This window comes from Trichoderma citrinoviride (assembly GCF_003025115.1).
Source record: "Trichoderma citrinoviride strain TUCIM 6016 unplaced genomic scaffold BBK36scaffold_2, whole genome shotgun sequence".
In the NCBI taxonomy this organism is placed as follows: domain Eukaryota; kingdom Fungi; phylum Ascomycota; class Sordariomycetes; order Hypocreales; family Hypocreaceae; genus Trichoderma; species Trichoderma citrinoviride.
This window is the reverse complement of record NW_020194710.1, coordinates 1,311,525-1,328,417: the sequence shown is the minus strand read 5'-3', so window position 1 is coordinate 1,328,417 and position 16,893 is coordinate 1,311,525. Positions and strand designations below refer to the sequence as shown.

Sequence of the window (16,893 nt, the reverse complement as noted above, 5' to 3'; positions counted from 1 at the left end):
TCCTTCTCCTCCGCCTCCCCCTCCCCCCAAGAGCACCGAGGCTCCCCCTCCCCCGCCGCCGCCTGCCACAGGAACCACCCCGCTGGTCGTTCCCACCGCTGCTGCCGACAAGACCAAGGCCGGCTTTGGAGCTCTCGCCCTCGCTGCTGGTATTGCCGCCATGGCTCTCTAAGCGATGGGATGGATTGCCATCAGAAATGGCCCCCTCTTGGAAGAAGCCATCGGGGCTCATTATCCCATTGCTATGGGAACAGTTCTCAATTTTTAATAACTGCTTTTCACTAATCTTCTTGACGCTCCTTGAATCTTTGAGGATCGAAGGGTTTAGCTTACATGAGAACTGAAGGCGGATTAAAAAAAAGGGGGGGTGGTTGGATCTGGTCTTGTTATTCTAGACAAGTATAGGTCAAATGAAAAGTTACGCTCCTTTACATGACATCTCATCACCGTGATGCAGTGCATATAGATTCGATTTATCCTTTCTTCTTTCATTCAAGTCTAACATATATCGTAATCAAAAAGGGGGATCGGTCAAAACACATAACAGCCCAATCATAAAAGTCCATCCATTCTGTTGCGGGCTTCATTCTGCCATCGGTGCATGGGATATTGACCATGCCAAGTATGTGTCTCCCGCTGCTAGCTTGCAGGTCCCAGCATCCCCGATGCCTCAAGCCTCGACCGCACTTCCCGCGCCAAGGCCTTTGCTTCCTCGACCTCGACTCCATCTTGACACAGTTCAGCGGCCAGTCGATTCGCCGTCTGATAATCCGCCGTGCGCATGGCAAATTTAGCGAGCCACATTCGTGCCTTGCTGGTCGCAGCTGTGACACCGGTGCCCTCTGCATTCCCTTCCCCGTTGGCGTCTTCTCGCTCTAGATAGCCGTCAGAGCCTCCCGGTGAGTCATTGTGAATCCTCACAGACTCACCAAGGTTTCCCGCAGCAGCCGGGCCGCCATCTTCTTGCGCCATGCACAGCTCCATGTACGCCTTGGCCTCCTCTTCTTCGCCCAGCTGATCATACATGGTGGCAATCTGTAATAGGATCTCTGGGTCCATCTGGCCAGTGGCACCACGAGCACCCAGCAGGTCTCCACCGCTTCCAAAGCTGCTGCCAACGTCATAGTACGCATCAGCGAGCAGAGCGCGTTTGAGCGCCTTGATTCCATCGCGCTCTCGGCCCATCTTCTGGAGGCATGATCCGACTGCCATCCACATCTTGCCATCCCAGGGGCGGAGGCCTGCTGCCTTTTTATAGTACCATAGCGAATACGTGTGCATTTCCAGCATTTCGTAGGTTTGTCCGAGGCCATACCAAGCACGGTAGTCGCGCCGATTGACATCGACTGCCCGACGGTATGATTCGATAGCAGCATGAGTGTTCTTCAGCTCGACGTACTCGTGACCCATCAGAGTCCAAGCAGAAAGGCATGATCGGTCGAGCGTCAGTGCTCGCCGGAAGTATCCCACCGCTTTCTCGTGCATTGATAGAAGTGAGTAGTAATTGCCAATGACAACGCAGGATTCGGGTCGAAACTTGTCCACACTTGAACACAAGTGTGCCAAGAATGCGAGTTTCGGCCGCAGGTTGAGCACGTAGAGAATATTTGAGTAGTGGTCCAAAGAGTCAAGCCTGTGTGGATGGAGTGATAGGAGCCGGCTAAAGTGCTGCTCAGCAGCCATCAAATCCTTTGCATGGTACGCTAGGAGCGCGTTGCAAGTGAGAAGGAATGACGATGTCGGAAAGATGGAAAGGAGCTGGTCGAGAGAGCTTGCGAGCCCTGCAGATTGCTGGTATAGCTCAAGTGATGTGTGGAGGTGGAACATGTAAGAGACAATGTTTTGAGGACAGTGTCGACATATCCGGTTCAGCTGCAGATATTTGTCACTTTGAGCTCCAGATAGTTGCTTAGGGTGAGCACTCACATCTTCGACTCTTGATATCAGAGACGTCATCTCAAGCCAGCAGCCCCAATTCATGGGATACTTATGGACACTGCGAATGAAGAACTCCAATGCCTTTTCATCATTCTTTTCTTTGGCAAGCACCATGCCGTATCTGTTGGGTGGCTGATGTTAGTGAACACCCACAAATACCAAAACAACGGCGATAGAGGCTTTTCCACGTACAAGTATTCCAGCCAGCCCTGGCTTCCGAGAACCTCGTCATCATCCGTCGTTCTCTCTTCAAACCACGCAGCCAGAAATCTCCCCACAATGAGAAGCTGCTTGTTAACGACAGTGCCCAGATCCTGAGGACCCATGACCATTTCCGAGTCTTCATTCTTGCGCTTCTCGCCTGACATGAACTTGGCGTAGAGGGCCAGAAACAGACTCTTCTGGCTGAGCTTGGGCAGCGGGATCGCACTCTGCTTCGCGTCATCCGTAGCCTTGGACTTGCCCTTGCCCTTGACAGCCACCGGGGGCTTCTCGAGGCGCGAGTCGAGGACAGTCGACAGCAGCGAGTCCGGCAGGAAGACGGCGGCGCAGCGGTCGTATTCCTTGCAGTCAAACAGGGACTTGGCGAGGAGGTATTTGCTGAGCTCCTTTGCTTCGAGGGCAGCCTCGTCGGCATCCTGGTTGGGTGAGAAGATGGGTGACGTGTGCTTGAGGTCGGGATTGGCGCTGTCATCCTCGCCCTCTTCCGACTCTGGCACTGCGTTGAGAAGCTCGGCTGCCCTTGAGAGTAAGATGATTAGCCTTGTGCCTTGCACTTTTTGCAACACATATTCAAGCGTGAGATTAAGCAGCGAACCATTTTGCCGACTGGTAGAGACACCGCTCAGAGCACTTGACGACCGCGTCCTGCAGAGCCACCCTGAGCTGCGCGACCTCGTGAGGACTCAGCGCCATGACGTGCAACCAAAAACAGCCTGACAGGTAGTGCCGGTGTTATGACTGACGGCGCAAAGGCCCAACCCGCGCGGCCTTGCAGTGACTGCCGAATCCTTGTTGTCTCCGTCTATGTCATGAGTCCAGTTCTCGTGTAAGGCGTCAGTCAGCGTCTAGCGTCTGCGAATGCGCATCAGGCTGTGGCATCGACTGTGTTGCGCTTGGTGTGAGATGATGGCTGTCGCGATAAGCGCTGCAAGTCAAGATCCGAGTACGGTACGTGCCTTGCTCCGTACTCGTATTGGAGAGGTGAAGCCAGGTATACAGTGAACTTGCAAGCCGGCAGAATGGCGTGGACTGGCTGCTGCTGCCGTGCGGAGGTACAGTGCGTTTTTTGTGTGAACTTGATGGCTTCTGTACGGTGTACTTCACGACCAGCGCCTCTCCTCCGATATCACCCAGCGAGCAACAGCAATCAACAGCGCCTGCCCAACCCAATTTTCAGGTACCGGCACACCAACTTCAGCGGGTGCGACCATCCAACCCGCGCCGTCACAGCGAACTAATACCAGTACTCAGTACACTCTACTTCAGCGCCTCCGCTAAAATAGCTGCGTCACCACTGCGATATCGAGCATCGCAAGTACCGCATACATGCAGCCGCCCTTGCTCCAGCCTCTCACCGCCCCCTCCAAACGGAAAGGCAATGAGGGGCCCTCCCCGGTTCGGGCTGCTGGCAATTCTTTGGCCAGCAATTGGATAGAGGGGTTTGAGGGTCTCGTCCATTTCGAGTAACCGAAGTTCGACCCAACGCTTCGGCCAACACGTATATCATTCTCTCTCTCTCTCTCTCTCATTCTCTCTCTTGGTCTCTTGTTCTCTCGAGCCTGAATCATTACCCTCTCTCCGTTTCTTTTTCTTCCTCCAATTGCAAACTTCTAATACCACCAATCCCGTCGCCATGGCTCAAAAGACTACCCTCAAGGAGTTTGAGTCCGTCTACCCCAAGCTGGAAGAGGCCCTCCTCGACCATGCCCGATCCTACAAGCTGCCCGAGAAGGAGCTGAACTGGTTCAAGAAGGTGAGAAGACCACCGACACTTGCTTTTCGATTTCGCATATAGTGGTAGAAGAAGAAGAAAAAGAAGAAGAAGAAGACGAAGAGGCAGGGAAAAGGGAGAGACAACAAGAATGGAGCAGCTACAAAGATCCTTGGAGATGAGCCAGAAGCTAACCCTCACTTCCCTCCCCCCTCAGAACCTCGAAGTCAACCCCCTCGGCGGCAAATGCAACCGCGGCATGTCCGTCCCCGACTCCGCCTCCGTCATCCTCGGCCGCCCCCTGACCGAGGAGGAATACTTCAAGGCCGCGACGCTGGGCTGGATGACGGAGCTCCTGCAGGCCTTCTTCCTCGTCTCCGACGACATCATGGACAGCAGCATCACGCGCCGCGGCCAGCCCTGCTGGTACCGCCAGGAGGGCGTCGGCATGATCGCCATCAACGACGCCTTCCTGCTCGAGTCGGGCATCTACATCATCCTCAAGAAGTTCTTCCGCGACCACCCCCGCTACGTCGACATGGTCGAGCTCTTCCACGAGACGGCCTTCCAGACCGAGCTCGGCCAGCTCTGCGACCTGCTCACCGCCCCCGAGGACGTCGTCAACCTCGACAACTTCTCCATGGAGAAGTACACCTTCATCGTCATCTACAAGACCGCCTACTACTCCTTCTACCTCCCCGTCGCCCTCGCCCTCTACCTCCTCGACGTCGCCACCCCCAAGAACCTCCAGACGGCAAAGGACATCCTCATCCCCCTCGGCGAGTACTTCCAGATCCAGGACGACTACCTCGACAACTTTGGCCTCCCCGAGCACATTGGCAAGATCGGCACCGACATCAAGGACAACAAGTGCTCCTGGCTCGTCAACCAGGCCCTCCAGCTCGTCACCCCCGACCAGCGCAAGATCCTCGAGGACAACTACGGCCAAAAGGACGACGCCAAGGAGCAGGCCATCAAGAAGCTCTACGACGACCTCAAGCTCAAGGAGCGCTACGAGGCCTTTGAGGAGAAGCGCGCCGCCGAGCTCAAGGAGCTCATCAACCAGATTGACGAGAGCCAGGGCCTCAAGAAGGAGGTCTTTGAGGTGTTCCTGAGCAAGATTTACAAGCGAAGCAAATAAGCAGATACACCTCAATCTCCCCCAAATTTTCAATCTCTTTAAGCTATAAAAAAGAAGAAGAATGCCGGCGTCTGTACAAACCGGAGCGATTTCACAGCGTTATGGATGTCGTCGTACATGGTAGAATCGACAAGAAAAACATCAGATTAATATATATATACTCACGCCACATATAGACCCAGGAGATTCCAAGAAGACACGTTTAGCCAAAAAAAAAAAAAAAAAATACCAGTGGATGAGTATGTATTATCAACTACTACAATGGCCGTTCCATGATACCTGTCTTTCTTTCCTCTCTCTGTGCGCGTGCGCATACTGTATAATACCAAAAAAGAACACACCCTGAATGCTGTAAAAGATGACGCAGCTCCTCTAATAACAAACAAACAAATAAAAGGACACAAAACCACCCAACACCATCCATCTTCTTTTTTCTCTTGCATGATACTTGCCCATGCCATGCCATACATCGGCACCAGGTAAGGTAGGTAGCTTCACAAGCCATCGCGATGCCACTCGCCCTTGGTTGAATGATGAACAAAGGGGGAAAGAAAAGAGACAGACCACTGCCATGACCAAGATTGGTTATTCAAGAAAAATGAACAACAAAAGGAATACCAAAACCACGACTGTGGAAATCTTTCTGTGCCTCTGCATCAGAGTGTCATGACAAGGAAATACAAATCGCTATCATCCATCACTCGGTAGTAATGCCTCACATATATACTCGCCATTCAATGCAGCCATTTATCGGGCCGAGTTCACCAGAGGCCCGGGCCGTCGCTCTTGAGGACGCTCCCTGGGTCGCTCCTTGGGACGTTCTTGGCGCTCCTGCAGCAGAGGACCTGGACGGCGATGGTCATGACCCCGCGATGAGCCATCACGAGGAGAAGGAGGGGGCATTCGGCTCGACCGTGAGCCGGGTTGCCGGTTTTGTGAAGATGCCAGAGGGACGTCCTCGGCGGAGATGGGGAAGCGTCGAGAAGCACCACTGTTGGCACTAGCTATCGAGTGGCTCCGATTTCGCGAGCTTGGCGCTCCTGGCGGCGGCAGAGGACCACCGGCGGGAGGTGCTCGGTGTCTTCCTCCCGGTGACATGGGTGGTGCTTGCTGACCCCCGGTTGCAAAGCTGACGAGAGGCGATCCTGGCGGAGGGCGCAGCCCGTGTCCATGTCTGGATCCAGGGCCGTGTCGAGGGCCCTCTCGGGCCCGTGGCGGCTCTGGGAAGTTGTTGTTCGCAAAGCTCAAAAGCGGCCCCTGCCCCTTGCCATGATCGGAGTGGGCTGAAGGATCAGCCGTCACAGGCCGTTTCGAGATGGAAGCGCTCCGGTTGCGCGCGCTGTGTTCGGCGGCGGATGGGAACCAAGACTTCACGGGGGGCTGCTCAGGAGACTTGGGGGACGAGAGGCCGAGGCTGTTCAGCAAGGACGGACCTTCTGTAAAGGGGCCCTCAATCTTTGCGACTGTTGTGCCGTCAGCCGCGGCCTCGCCCGCGGCGGCCGCCTCCTCTTTGCGCTTCTCATACGCCTCTCCCAGCAATCCAGTAGGCGAAAAGGTTGCTTTGTCGCCCTTCGTGCTGGGGCTGGCGGACGCGCCGGACTCTTTCCGCCTCCTAGGCTTGTTTTTGTTGAGCTCAGCCTCCAACGCCAGCTTCCGTGTAGATTCCTCAATGGCCTTGGTGAAGTCGGCCTCATCTATAAAGGTTCCGGTGGAAATAGTCAAGCCACTGGAGACCCGAGGCGACTTGTCGGGGATGCGCTGTATCGGACCAATGTCGATCAGGTTCAGGGGCGGAGACACCTCGACCGGGCGGGAGTGTGTGATCTTGTTGACAATGTACCAGCTTCGCCACGCATGCACATGGCTAAAGAACTTGTGGGCTGTCGCGGCATCGTCCGTACAGAAGAAGTGGACAAAGTTCTCTCCGTTGGGAAAGACGACGGTCTTTTGCTGACTCTTGATGGCGTAGCAGAGTTTCTTGGGAGGCTTGAGATGCCGCTTCACCTCGCTCTCCCTGGGCTTGTAGATGTCAAAGTCTGACAGATGGCACAGCGATGTGCTATCCTTGTCGCCGACTTGCGCATCGGCGCGCTTGGAAGCAAACATCTGGCCGGTGTTGAGCAGGGTGACAAACCGCTTGCTCCACTTGCCAGGGCGCGGGGAGTGATAGAGCTGGATGGTGAAGCCAGGGGCGGGCTCGTCTGTCTGCGGGACGGCCGAGAGCTCGAGACTGTCGTCATCTCCCGGCGTGTCACAGGGTACAACCAAGAGCGAGTTGTCCTGGTCACGATCCCAGGAGTTCATGGTGTCTCGTACATGCTCATAGCGTCGCATGCGTCGCTCCAGGTTCAGGCTCTCGTAGCACTCAATGACGACGCTCGTTTCAACATCGATGTCATGCTGTGTCTGAGCAGCCGCTGCGATGAGAATATCCTCCGGCGTAGTGTCGGTGGTTACATCCAACTTGAGGGTCGACGACATGCATCGAACAGTAACACGCTGCAAGGGGTCAGGAGAAAGAGGGGTCAGCAACTGAGTCGAGTCACACAAGAACAAAGGCGCAAGCAAACGGGCACTCACTCGTTCACCGCCATTAATGGCGGAGATGGGCGCGTCGCCATCCGGGTGCGGTTGAATGAAGCTCATCCTTTGCGAGGGGTTCAGCGGGGGAGAGTCGTCGAGGCTGCTTCTCCGGCTGATACTAGGCGTAGGCGTGAAGACACTGGGCGCAATGGAGTTGGGCGTAGCAGGCGGCAGAGGGGTGAGTGGCGGCTGGCCCAGGTTGGAGCTGCTGGGCTTCCTGCTGCTCCTGGAGAAGAGGTTGAGCTTCTCGAGGACTCGCTTGGGCTTGGTCGAGGACGGGGTCGAGGGCGGCTGTGCCTGGAGACGGGCCAGGTCAAACTTGCGCTGCTCGTCAATGACAAGTTCCCGCTCGGCCTCGAGTCGCGCAACGTCGTCTGCGCAGCGAGCGGCGTCCTCCTCCTGGCAGCTCTGCAGGGCCTCGGCCTTCTTGCGACGGGCCTCGTCGAGCTCGAGGTCCAGCTGGGCGGCGAGCTCGTCGATTTCCCGCTCGGTCCTGCTGGCGGTGCGGCTCAACGGACTGCCAAAGCGAGCCCAGCGGCGATCCGGGCTCTGAGACGAAGGACCTGGCCGAGGGCGATGGCGGCGGCTTGAGGTCGCCGCCGAAGAATCTGCGCTCCAGCAGCGAGGGGCTCGAATCGTTCTTGTGGTTCGCGCTGAGCACGAAGTTGGGGATGGGGGCCGGGGGCTGGAGCTGTATTTGTTCCTGTGCTTGTGCTTGTGCTTGTGCTTGTGCTTGTTCTTCTTGTTGGTCTGATGCTTGTGCTGCTTGCGAGAGGTTGACGCTCTTGGAACCCGGCGAGCTCTGCGGCGCATCAGGATCGCGGAACAGGTTGAAGCGCGAGATGCTCTTCCCTCCAAAGGTGCGGCGCGGCGTCTTGGGCGGCTGCAGCTCGGGGCCTGGGGGGCCTGCAGGGACCTCGTCTGCGGCAGCCATGGTGCCTGTGGTGCCTGTAATGGCGCCCTGTAGCCGCGCTGGGGCCGCTGTCAGCTTCACTGGGTTGCGCCCTGGCAGCGGATCCGTCAGTCGATCAACCGCCTGACGCCAAGTGAATGTGACCTCTTGCTGTTTTGGGCTGAGACGCCAGTCAATCTAGCTGTCACGCAGCAGAGATTAAGGGCGTCGGGAGTGATTCCGCACGTATTAATGCGTCGCGGAACAAGGGGGATTATAGAGGACTTTTTCCTCCTTATTCTCCTGTTTATTCCCCTTTGTTCCCTCTGCCCTCTCCGTTCCCCTTTTGCTTCCGCTGGCGCTGCTGTAAGGTGTGCTCGGTGACAGCCTGTATAAACCAAACCAGGTACAAGGGCTGCGGGAGTGGCGCACCCAACAGTTCGGTGTAAGTGCTGCTGTCACGAAAGCTTAAGTCAGAATACACTCGTAATAACCCGTTGCTAAGGTATGCCGTTCTCTCGGCAACCGGTTCCGCAGCTGACGTACCAGATCTGATAACTCGGTTCTTGTAGAAAGAATCACTGGCGTTGATGTGCCCAAGGGAATGAGCAGTCCGAGAACAAGAAGCACTTCGTGAAGGAACAGCTCTCTGGGGAAGCAGGCGAAAAGCAAGGCGGCGAGCAGAGGAAATATGCTGGAGAAAAGGGAAGCGTCGAGGAGAGCAAGCCCAATCGACGCAATCTCTCTAGTCCGGACTGCTCGTGGCCAAAATCGCACCGAGCATCAGGGAGTCGCCCTGCCAAGCGTCGATGCCCATGATGCAGGTCATGTCGCCAAACAATACCATCTGCCTTCAAAGCCCCCCTCCACCGTCGGCCGCTCAATGATCTCCGCTGGCATCAAATGGATCAATGTCTTAAAATATCTCCTCGCTTGCAGTAAGCCTTGTCGTGGCGAGTAGTAATACCAGTGCTGGTAGTAGTAATATTGCTGCGGCATCCCAGCGACTGCAAAGGGGGTTTGTGCGAGTATTTGCTTTTTCGCGGGTGCGGGTCCCAATTTTGGCCAGCTTGTCGAACGATGCTTTTGTACGTATGTACATACGCAGAGATCCCACGTCGACAATCATGTCAACCAGACATAGGAGTCTCGCTCCTTGTGGCTTCACTGTAGCATGGTGATTTCATGCAAGGGAGGCCTTTGCAGCACGCTCATGAATAACGGGGACTGTTGCGCTACAACATCTAGATAGTAGCCGTTAGTATGGCCAACGCCTCTCACATTTGCCCCTCGCCTTCGTCTGCTGTACTCACTGTGCGGCGCTGACAATCCCTGACAGGGCCCAGCAGACACGCTTCTCACGCTGCTCCATGCTTCAACAACAACACTTCCGGTGAATCTGGGCTAATCGAAGGCATCTCCTTAGCGGGTCATGGAGGCGGAGGCGGTTGAAATATCCTCAATGTCGCCTTCTAAGCGGATCCCCACGAACCACCGTTCGGTGAGTCTAGGCTTGTGCACTTTGCAGGCCGGGGTATGATATAAGGTATCATTCGCCTCCCTACTCTGCGCTCCGCACGGATCATGACAGAACATTGTTAGCGACATGGACAAGTATTCACAGATACATGTGGCCAGCTGAACAGCAACATGGGCATCGGGCAGTCTCCGTCCGTGATGTAGTAGTGGCATATCAGCGCATGTCTTGGGCGGCAGATTACGTCTCCCCGAACTCGCATGGCGCTCCAAAGAAGCAGGCAGTACTGCGTGTTCATACATGTATGCACACATTGCTCTGATAAGCCCGGTCTGGAAAAGAAGATTGTCATCAATGCGGAGTCGTATTCGGTCAAGAACTGGCTTATTGATAACTATTTGCGAAAAGCTCGAACCTCGCGGCGCCACCAGCTGACGAAATCGCATGTCGAAACGTCGATGCCGAGATTCTTGAGCTCCCGGGTGCTCAGGTGGCAATCATACGGCCGTTGCACGCTGGCGTTGGGGTCGTTGCCCTCCGTGTTGGGCTCAATGTTGGCAATGGACAAGCCCATGATTTCGCCAAAGCGCTGGCAGATCTCGTACTTGGTCACTTTGTCTTCGCTGGAGAACTGGAGGATCTGCGGCAGATGCTTGCGATCGCTCGAGTCGAGATATTTGATCGCCACATCTATGGGTACAGTGCAGTTAGCTTCGGAAGAGCTCTTCCAGGTGGCAGTATAACGAAACATCAGGATTTTGCATAGGGGGGGGAATAGGGAGGTTATGAGACATCGGAAGCCCGGTGTGGGAGCCCGTCCAAACCGGAGACAGCAGCACGAGACAGAACTTACCGTGACAGATTCTTGCGACGTCTTCCGTGTTGGTAGGGTAGCGGATGGCCCAATGGTCCATCTTGATCTTGGTGCCTTGTGTCTGGGCCTTCCAGACGCTGTCCATGAGCACGTTGACGGCGCTTTCCGAAGGGTTCTCCGCGTGGCCGTACAGCACCGGGACTCGAAGGACAACGCCGAGTCCTTCCTTTCCAGCGATGGCATACTCCTCCCGGACGGCCTTTTCGCCATCCAGCTTGGTCTGGCCGTAGAGGTTAGTGGGCTCCGGGGTAGCATCGGCTTCGTAAGGGGCCTCGCCGGGCCGGCCTGGAAAGACATAGTCGGTGGAGATGTAAATCATCAGAATATCCCGCGCAGCAGTAACGCTGGCGAGCGACTTGCTGGCGGTGATGTTGAGCTTCCGGGCCGCCTCCGGGTCCTTGTCCACCTTGTCTGGGAACCGTTGCGCCGCGCCTTGAGGGGGAATAGGAACATGAAGTCAGCAATCCCGCTTTGACAACTGTTGCCTCCACCAATTAGACACTCGGCGCATGATACATACAGTGAACTACCACATGAGGTCTGTTCGTAGGCTCAGAGATTCGTCAGCTATCAAGTCTGCAGGGGTGAAGCGTCGTTGGCCAAATAAGCAGCAACGCACCGTATCTCGTCTATTGATTTGGCAATGGCAGCTCCGTCCTGCAGATCGAGCTTGATGATGTCAACGCCATCTGCCCGCGAGTAGCCCGAGCCCTTGACGGTCCATCCGCTGGCATTTCGAAAGGCGGCGGCCACTTCTCTGCCCAGCAGTCCGGTAGCACCGGTGACGAGGACGGTTCGCTGCGCCATTGTATGCCGTATGCAGGCCTTGGGTGTGATATGTGAAGGTACAAAGTATGATAACTGTTAGAGAGGTATTACGCTGTAAGGCCTTGAGCCTCTATCGTTTCGAAAGAAGGTAAGGTGAGATGAGATCTGAGTGATGAGTGATGAGAGCAGAGAGGTTGAAGCTTGAAGATGCTCTGCCTGAGCTTGCAGCTTGGCTGGTGGAGCTGTGACGTGAGGACGAGGGGCCAGCTCCGCATTTCCACAAGCAGAGCTACCCTATCAGACGGCGAGTTTCGTCGACAACATGAGCCCAGTTCGTGATCAATTCAAGTGAAGAAGGGCAGTGTGTGTTCTTACGAGCATCGACATGAGCCCTTGATGGTTTTTACCTACGTTGTCCCTCGTCTAGGGGTATTATAATTAGAGGGATCGTGGCCGTTGTTTTGTCAAACTGAACGCGAATCGCCGTTAGTTGGCATGTGATGGACAGCAGCTGAAGTGCCTACCACTGGAGACCAACTTCAACAAATAGGACTAGAACATAATGCCCCTCGAAAAAAAGCTCGCTGCAGTTTCTACATACGCGCAACAGATGTAATTTAGCAATTGCCTATACGCAATTGAACATCTAGCATCTAATGGAGTTGATGTCTTTACCTGTCTAATCTGGTTGAAAGGCATAGGTACCTTACCTATCTACAGGCCACAAGCCTCCCGCTAGCAGCTCGATAACTGACATACACCGTCCCTTATCGCAGACCCACCTCGATTTTCCAGACCCTCAACAACTTCCAACATCCAACCTCATCCTCTTGCTCTCCCCCAGTCCCTTCCATCACAACCCACCAATCCCTTCCCCTCCCCGAACCGCCCAAGATGCCTCCAAAGCGCATGACCGCAAACCCCATCAAACCCGCCCGCCATCGCCCCGGCAAGCCCACCGGCGCCGACTCCTCCTCCTCCTCCTCAGACTCCGAAGCCGACGAACCCATCGAGCCCGTCGCCGTCGCCCCTCCGCCCAAGGCCGTCAGCGCAGGCGCAGGCAAGATCATCAGCAACCTGAACAAGGTCGACCTCAACGCGCGCCGTAAAGATGCGGAAGCCGCCGAGGCGCGTCGCATCGCCGCGGAGAGGGCGGAGCGGTTAGCCGCCGAACAAGGCTTCGTCACCGAGGAAGAAGAAGAAGAATCAGAAGAAGAGAGCGGCTCAGAAGAGGAAAGCAGCGAAGAAGAAGAAGAAGAGGAAGAATCAGAAGAAGAAGCGCCCAGGAGGTTAATGATGCGACCAAAATTCATACCCAAAAGCCAACGCTCCGGCGCCGGCGCAGGCGCAGGGGGAAACAAAGACCCAGAAGCCGAAGCCGAAGCCGCCCGCCAAGCCGAGGAAGAGGCCCGCAGGCGCGCCGCCGACGAGCTCGTCGAGGAGCAGATCAAAAAGGACCTCGCCGCGCGCGCCGCCGGCAAGAAGCACTGGGACGACGAGGACGACTCGGGCTCGGACGTGGACACCACGGACGGGCTGGACCCCGCGGCGGAGGAGGCGGCGTGGCGCGTGCGCGAGCTCAAGCGCCTGCGGCGCGCGCGCCAGGCCATCGAGGAGCGCGAGCGGGAGCTCGCCGAGGTGGAGCGCCGCCGCAACCTGACCGAGGAGGAGCGCGCCGCCGAGGACGAGGCCTTCCTCGCCCGCCAGCGCGAGGAGAAGGAGGGCAAGGGGAAGATGGCCTACATGCAAAAGTACTACCACCGCGGCGCCTTCTTCCAGGAGGAGACGGCCGCCGCGGGGCTCTTGCAGCGCGACATCATGGGGTCGCGCATCCAGGACGACGTGCGCAACCGCGAGGCCTTGCCCGAGTACCTGCAGAGGCGGGACATGACCAAGCTGGGCAAGAAGGGCGCGACCAAGTACAAGGACATGCGGACCGAGGATACGGGGCGATGGGGCGCGTTTGACGGCGACAGGAGGAGTAGGGGAGGAGAGCGCCGGTTTGACGGTGGTGAGGATGATCGGTTCCGGCCGGATGATGATTGGAGTCGCAGAAAGAGGAGCACGTCTCGCGAAAGGGATCGGTATGATGGCGATAAGAGACGCAAGATTGATAGCCGGGAGTGAAAGAAGCATGCATCAAGAGGAACTGGCAAGGATTTATACACACGGTGTGCTTTCATGGGAGATGCAGCAAGCATCCGTCATCTGGACTTTTAATACCTGTACAAATATATACCCCCCCAAATCTGGTTGGCATAAACTATGGCCAAAAGGAAACAAACATGACTCAAATGAGTGAATCCAAAAGCTCACCGTCACCTTAAGACTAAAGCTCCTGTCATTCTATATCCTCACAATCTCTACCCGCGCCCTGTCAAAGACCCTATGACTGATCAAGCCATCTATGACTTCTCCATCCAACGGTGGAGGGTAGAGCGTCATGCGAGCATACGTTCCCGGTCCACGCCTCTTTGATAGTGAGCCTGGGTTGATGGCCAATACGCTTTCGACGACCTGAATATCCGTTTCAGTTAGTCAGACGATTCCTTTTAAAGAAACAGCCAGAAAGAAAGATAGAAGCGCATAAGATGTGACAATACCTTTGCAAAAGGAGGCAGTGAACTGGGCATCAGCAGCACATCAGGCCGCGTGCTCACCATCTCGCCCAGCTTGAGATAGCTCACATCCAGCATAGCCCCCGTCGCGAGCCCTTCCTCTGTTCCCGTCCTGGGCAGCCTCGACCGGTCCGTCGGCGGGAACACGGGAAAGAAGTGCCGCTGCTCGATCAGATGGCGGGACAGCCTTCTCATGAGGTCTCCCGCCGGCGCCCCTCTGGAGACTTCCTCGCTCCGCAACTCGTAGAGCACGTCCTGGCTAGACAATCCGACGACCACCTCGTTCATGGACAGGGTCATTGGATTGGAAACGATGCGCACCGACTTGGGCAGGCCGAGCTCTCGTCGGGGAATGGTGTCCTGGGGCCAGGAGACGTGCTTGTTGAGGACGTCGCGCACCGAAGGGACGAGAATGACTGTGAGATGAGGGTTGGCAGAGGCAAGGCGGTTTAGCGCGGGCGCGACGAGATGTTTGAAGACGGTATTCATGTTGGCGGTATCGGGGTCATATGATGCCTCTTCAGGGAGGTCAAAGTCACCCGTAGCAATAAGCGGATGATCAATGTCGAGGAACGGCCCTGTGAGAACAAGGGCGTCGGCATATGTGTCGGCTGCCTGATTGCAGAGCGCCTGCAGCGGCTCATAGTCGAGGTTGTCATCGGCCGTGTATGGCCCGGCTGCGTAGATGATGTTGAGCGGCGCAGGCTCTGAGTCTGAGTCCATGGCGTCTGGGTCGCCCCTGAGCTTCTCCCTGTGAGCCTCCAGGGCCGCACGGCTGGACGCTGCGCTCGGCAAAAGAGGCAACTCCAGAATCTCTTTGACGATAAACTCGTCCCCCGTGATGTTGCTTCCCCTGAGCGCGACAATCTGGCCCGGGAAGAAGCTCCAGATTCGGACCGCATCCAGATTGAGCGGCACTCTCAGGCCCCTGCCCGTCCGCCTGGACGTCTCCAGCACTATCGACGCGGCGTTGATCTTCCCCTCGAGCGAGTCCGACGCTATGCGGCCTACAGCCACCACCTCGGTTGTGCTTGCGGTCGCCGCGTTGCCAAAGGCAGAGTCCTCCAGATTGTGGTGCTCGCGGACAAGATCAATGAAGTCGTCGATTCGGTCGTCCAGGATCTCGCTCGCCTCCGACAGCTTCATCGCAAGCGGCTTGTAGCCCGTCTTCTTCTGGTCAGAGGCAGCAGTAAGCTTGATTCTCGGCTCGGGAAAAGGCGCAATCGGCGCTTCGGCAGGCGGAAGCTCCTCGTTCAGGATTTCCACCACGTCTCCGGCATTCTGTCGATCAGCAAAGGACGTCGCCCTACATCACCACCACCAACTGGTTAGCACCCGAGGCTCGATGCGATCAATGGCTGTCTGTGTACTGACGGGAGTTGCATCGATTTGAGCTGCTCATTGAGCCCAGCCGCCGGCGAACTCGGAATGTCCCTCTGCATCTCCATCCTCCTCCTGAGCTGCTGTCCCCCACTCCCCGGCGTCTTGCTGCTGCTGTTCAGCAACCTCGCACCAGACCCAGGCGTGCTCGGCACCAATCCGTCCAGCATACCAAACACGTCGCCTCCTCCCCTGCCGCCCGCCTTGGGCCTCGGTGTCGGCGCGCTCTTCCTCTCACTCTTGAGCTGCACCCGCCGCTGCGACTTCTCCAGCTCGTCCTGGATGCTCTGCTTCAGGCCGCGCACGCCGTCCAGCGTCACCGCCTGCGCGTCCGCGTCCATCTTGATGCAGTACGACTCCCACTTGAAGTAGAGGTCCTCGGCCGAGATGTCGTGCAGCCGCGCCATGGACTGGAGCTCGCCGAGGACGTCTGGCTCCAGGGCCCCGTTGGGAGCGAATCGAGACTGCATTTCGTCGGCGGCCATGGCGGGCCGGTGGGCGAAGCTGGTGGCTTCGTTGTTTGCTGTTTCTTGTCGGTGTGTGTGATAGCTAATCAGCAAGAAAGCCGGGGCGCCAATTGCATCTATTTCGCTTGAGGAAGCTGTATGTTGTATGCTGTATGCTGTATGTTGTAGGTTGTATGTCAGGTTTGGTGGGGGTTTTGAAAGTTGAAAGACGTGGAGACGCGACCAGACGCGTTAAGTGGCAGAGCTCAAGAGCTGCAGGTACATCTAGTAGCACGTACTTTTGAGCCGATAGCAACTCTGCTCACCAACCACATCCTGTTGATAATACCAGGTAATTCATCCACAAGGTCAATTAATGCATTGATTCTTCAATGGTAAAGTAGGATAAAGAAGTAATAATTCCTTCTGGACTATTCTCACGTTTACCAGCTCTGACAAAGGCAGCTCTCCGTCTCTGCAATATCCTCAATGCCTCGACCTCTTCTATAACTTTAACCCGCAACTCAGATGATAAGGAGATCCAAGATACAAACAGGGCAGGCAAATCATCATGAAAAATTGAGCATTGCTCTGGTATCAACTATGCTAAAGCTCTTTATAAAATGTGAGAGTATAGTAAAGAAAACAAAGGGTAAAAAGAGAGACAGCTCTCGCTCCTTGGCTGCAAGCGAGCAAAGACACACAATCTCACTCGTGCCAACCGTGCTTCTTGTAGTAAAGCTCGTTTGTAATATCTACCATCCGAAACTCCATGCGCTAAATCAAGAACCAACATATATCATCAAGTACCGTAGCCCTTATTCTTTAACCGCGTTCCTTGCA

At 56.0% G+C, this 16,893-nt stretch overlaps 7 protein-coding genes across 7 annotated transcripts in view; 3 read left to right on the top strand and 4 right to left on the bottom strand.

The window, feature by feature from the left end:
• BBK36DRAFT_150723 (hypothetical protein) overlaps window positions 1–207 on the top strand; it is a gene marked incomplete at its 5' end in the record, with an annotated part of 1,676 nt that extends 1,469 nt beyond the window's left edge. Inside the window, one exon of the mRNA XM_024897584.1 lies at window positions 34–207. Coding sequence (XP_024752974.1) covers window positions 34–172 — 139 coding nt within the window. The 3' untranslated portion in view covers window positions 173–207. The remainder of the gene's footprint in view (window positions 1–33) is intronic.
• A 432-nt stretch (window positions 208–639) lies between these two features.
• On the bottom strand, window positions 640–2,853 carry BBK36DRAFT_63708 (TPR-like protein; the record flags this gene model as incomplete). Its single annotated transcript, XM_024898407.1, has 4 exons — window positions 640–1,791; window positions 1,927–2,059; window positions 2,131–2,679; window positions 2,756–2,853. 4 exons carry the CDS (start codon window positions 2,851–2,853, stop codon window positions 640–642), a joined length of 1,932 nt encoding a protein of 643 aa, XP_024752973.1.
• A 940-nt stretch (window positions 2,854–3,793) lies between these two features.
• Window positions 3,794–5,012, top strand: BBK36DRAFT_1109495 (adenosine deaminase-related growth factor; the record flags this gene model as incomplete). The annotated part of the gene is made up of 2 exons (XM_024889484.1): window positions 3,794–3,913; window positions 4,089–5,012. 2 exons carry the CDS (start codon window positions 3,794–3,796, stop codon window positions 5,010–5,012), a joined length of 1,044 nt encoding a protein of 347 aa, XP_024752972.1.
• A 746-nt stretch (window positions 5,013–5,758) lies between these two features.
• BBK36DRAFT_1187931 (hypothetical protein) lies at window positions 5,759–8,529 on the bottom strand (the record flags this gene model as incomplete). The annotated part of the gene is made up of 2 exons (XM_024896555.1): window positions 5,759–8,066; window positions 8,110–8,529. 2 exons carry the CDS (start codon window positions 8,527–8,529, stop codon window positions 5,760–5,762), a joined length of 2,727 nt encoding a protein of 908 aa, XP_024752971.1.
• A 1,829-nt stretch (window positions 8,530–10,358) lies between these two features.
• On the bottom strand, window positions 10,359–11,645 carry BBK36DRAFT_1138073 (NAD(P)-binding protein; the record flags this gene model as incomplete). The annotated part of the gene is made up of 4 exons (XM_024893217.1): window positions 10,359–10,654; window positions 10,818–11,270; window positions 11,359–11,378; window positions 11,458–11,645. 4 exons carry the CDS (start codon window positions 11,643–11,645, stop codon window positions 10,359–10,361), a joined length of 957 nt encoding a protein of 318 aa, XP_024752970.1.
• An 855-nt stretch (window positions 11,646–12,500) lies between these two features.
• BBK36DRAFT_1111622 (hypothetical protein) lies at window positions 12,501–13,733 on the top strand (the record flags this gene model as incomplete). Its single annotated transcript, XM_024889720.1, has 2 exons — window positions 12,501–13,606; window positions 13,661–13,733. The coding sequence occupies 2 exons, from the start codon at window positions 12,501–12,503 to the stop codon at window positions 13,731–13,733; spliced, it is 1,179 nt and encodes a 392-aa protein (XP_024752969.1).
• Window positions 13,734–13,942: 209 nt separating this feature from the next.
• BBK36DRAFT_150702 (DNA polymerase alpha, subunit B) lies at window positions 13,943–16,089 on the bottom strand (the record flags this gene model as incomplete). Its single annotated transcript, XM_024897583.1, has 3 exons — window positions 13,943–14,123; window positions 14,210–15,530; window positions 15,599–16,089. 3 exons carry the CDS (start codon window positions 16,087–16,089, stop codon window positions 13,953–13,955), a joined length of 1,983 nt encoding a protein of 660 aa, XP_024752968.1. The 3' UTR covers window positions 13,943–13,952.
• Between the last annotated feature and the right edge of the window lie 804 nt (window positions 16,090–16,893).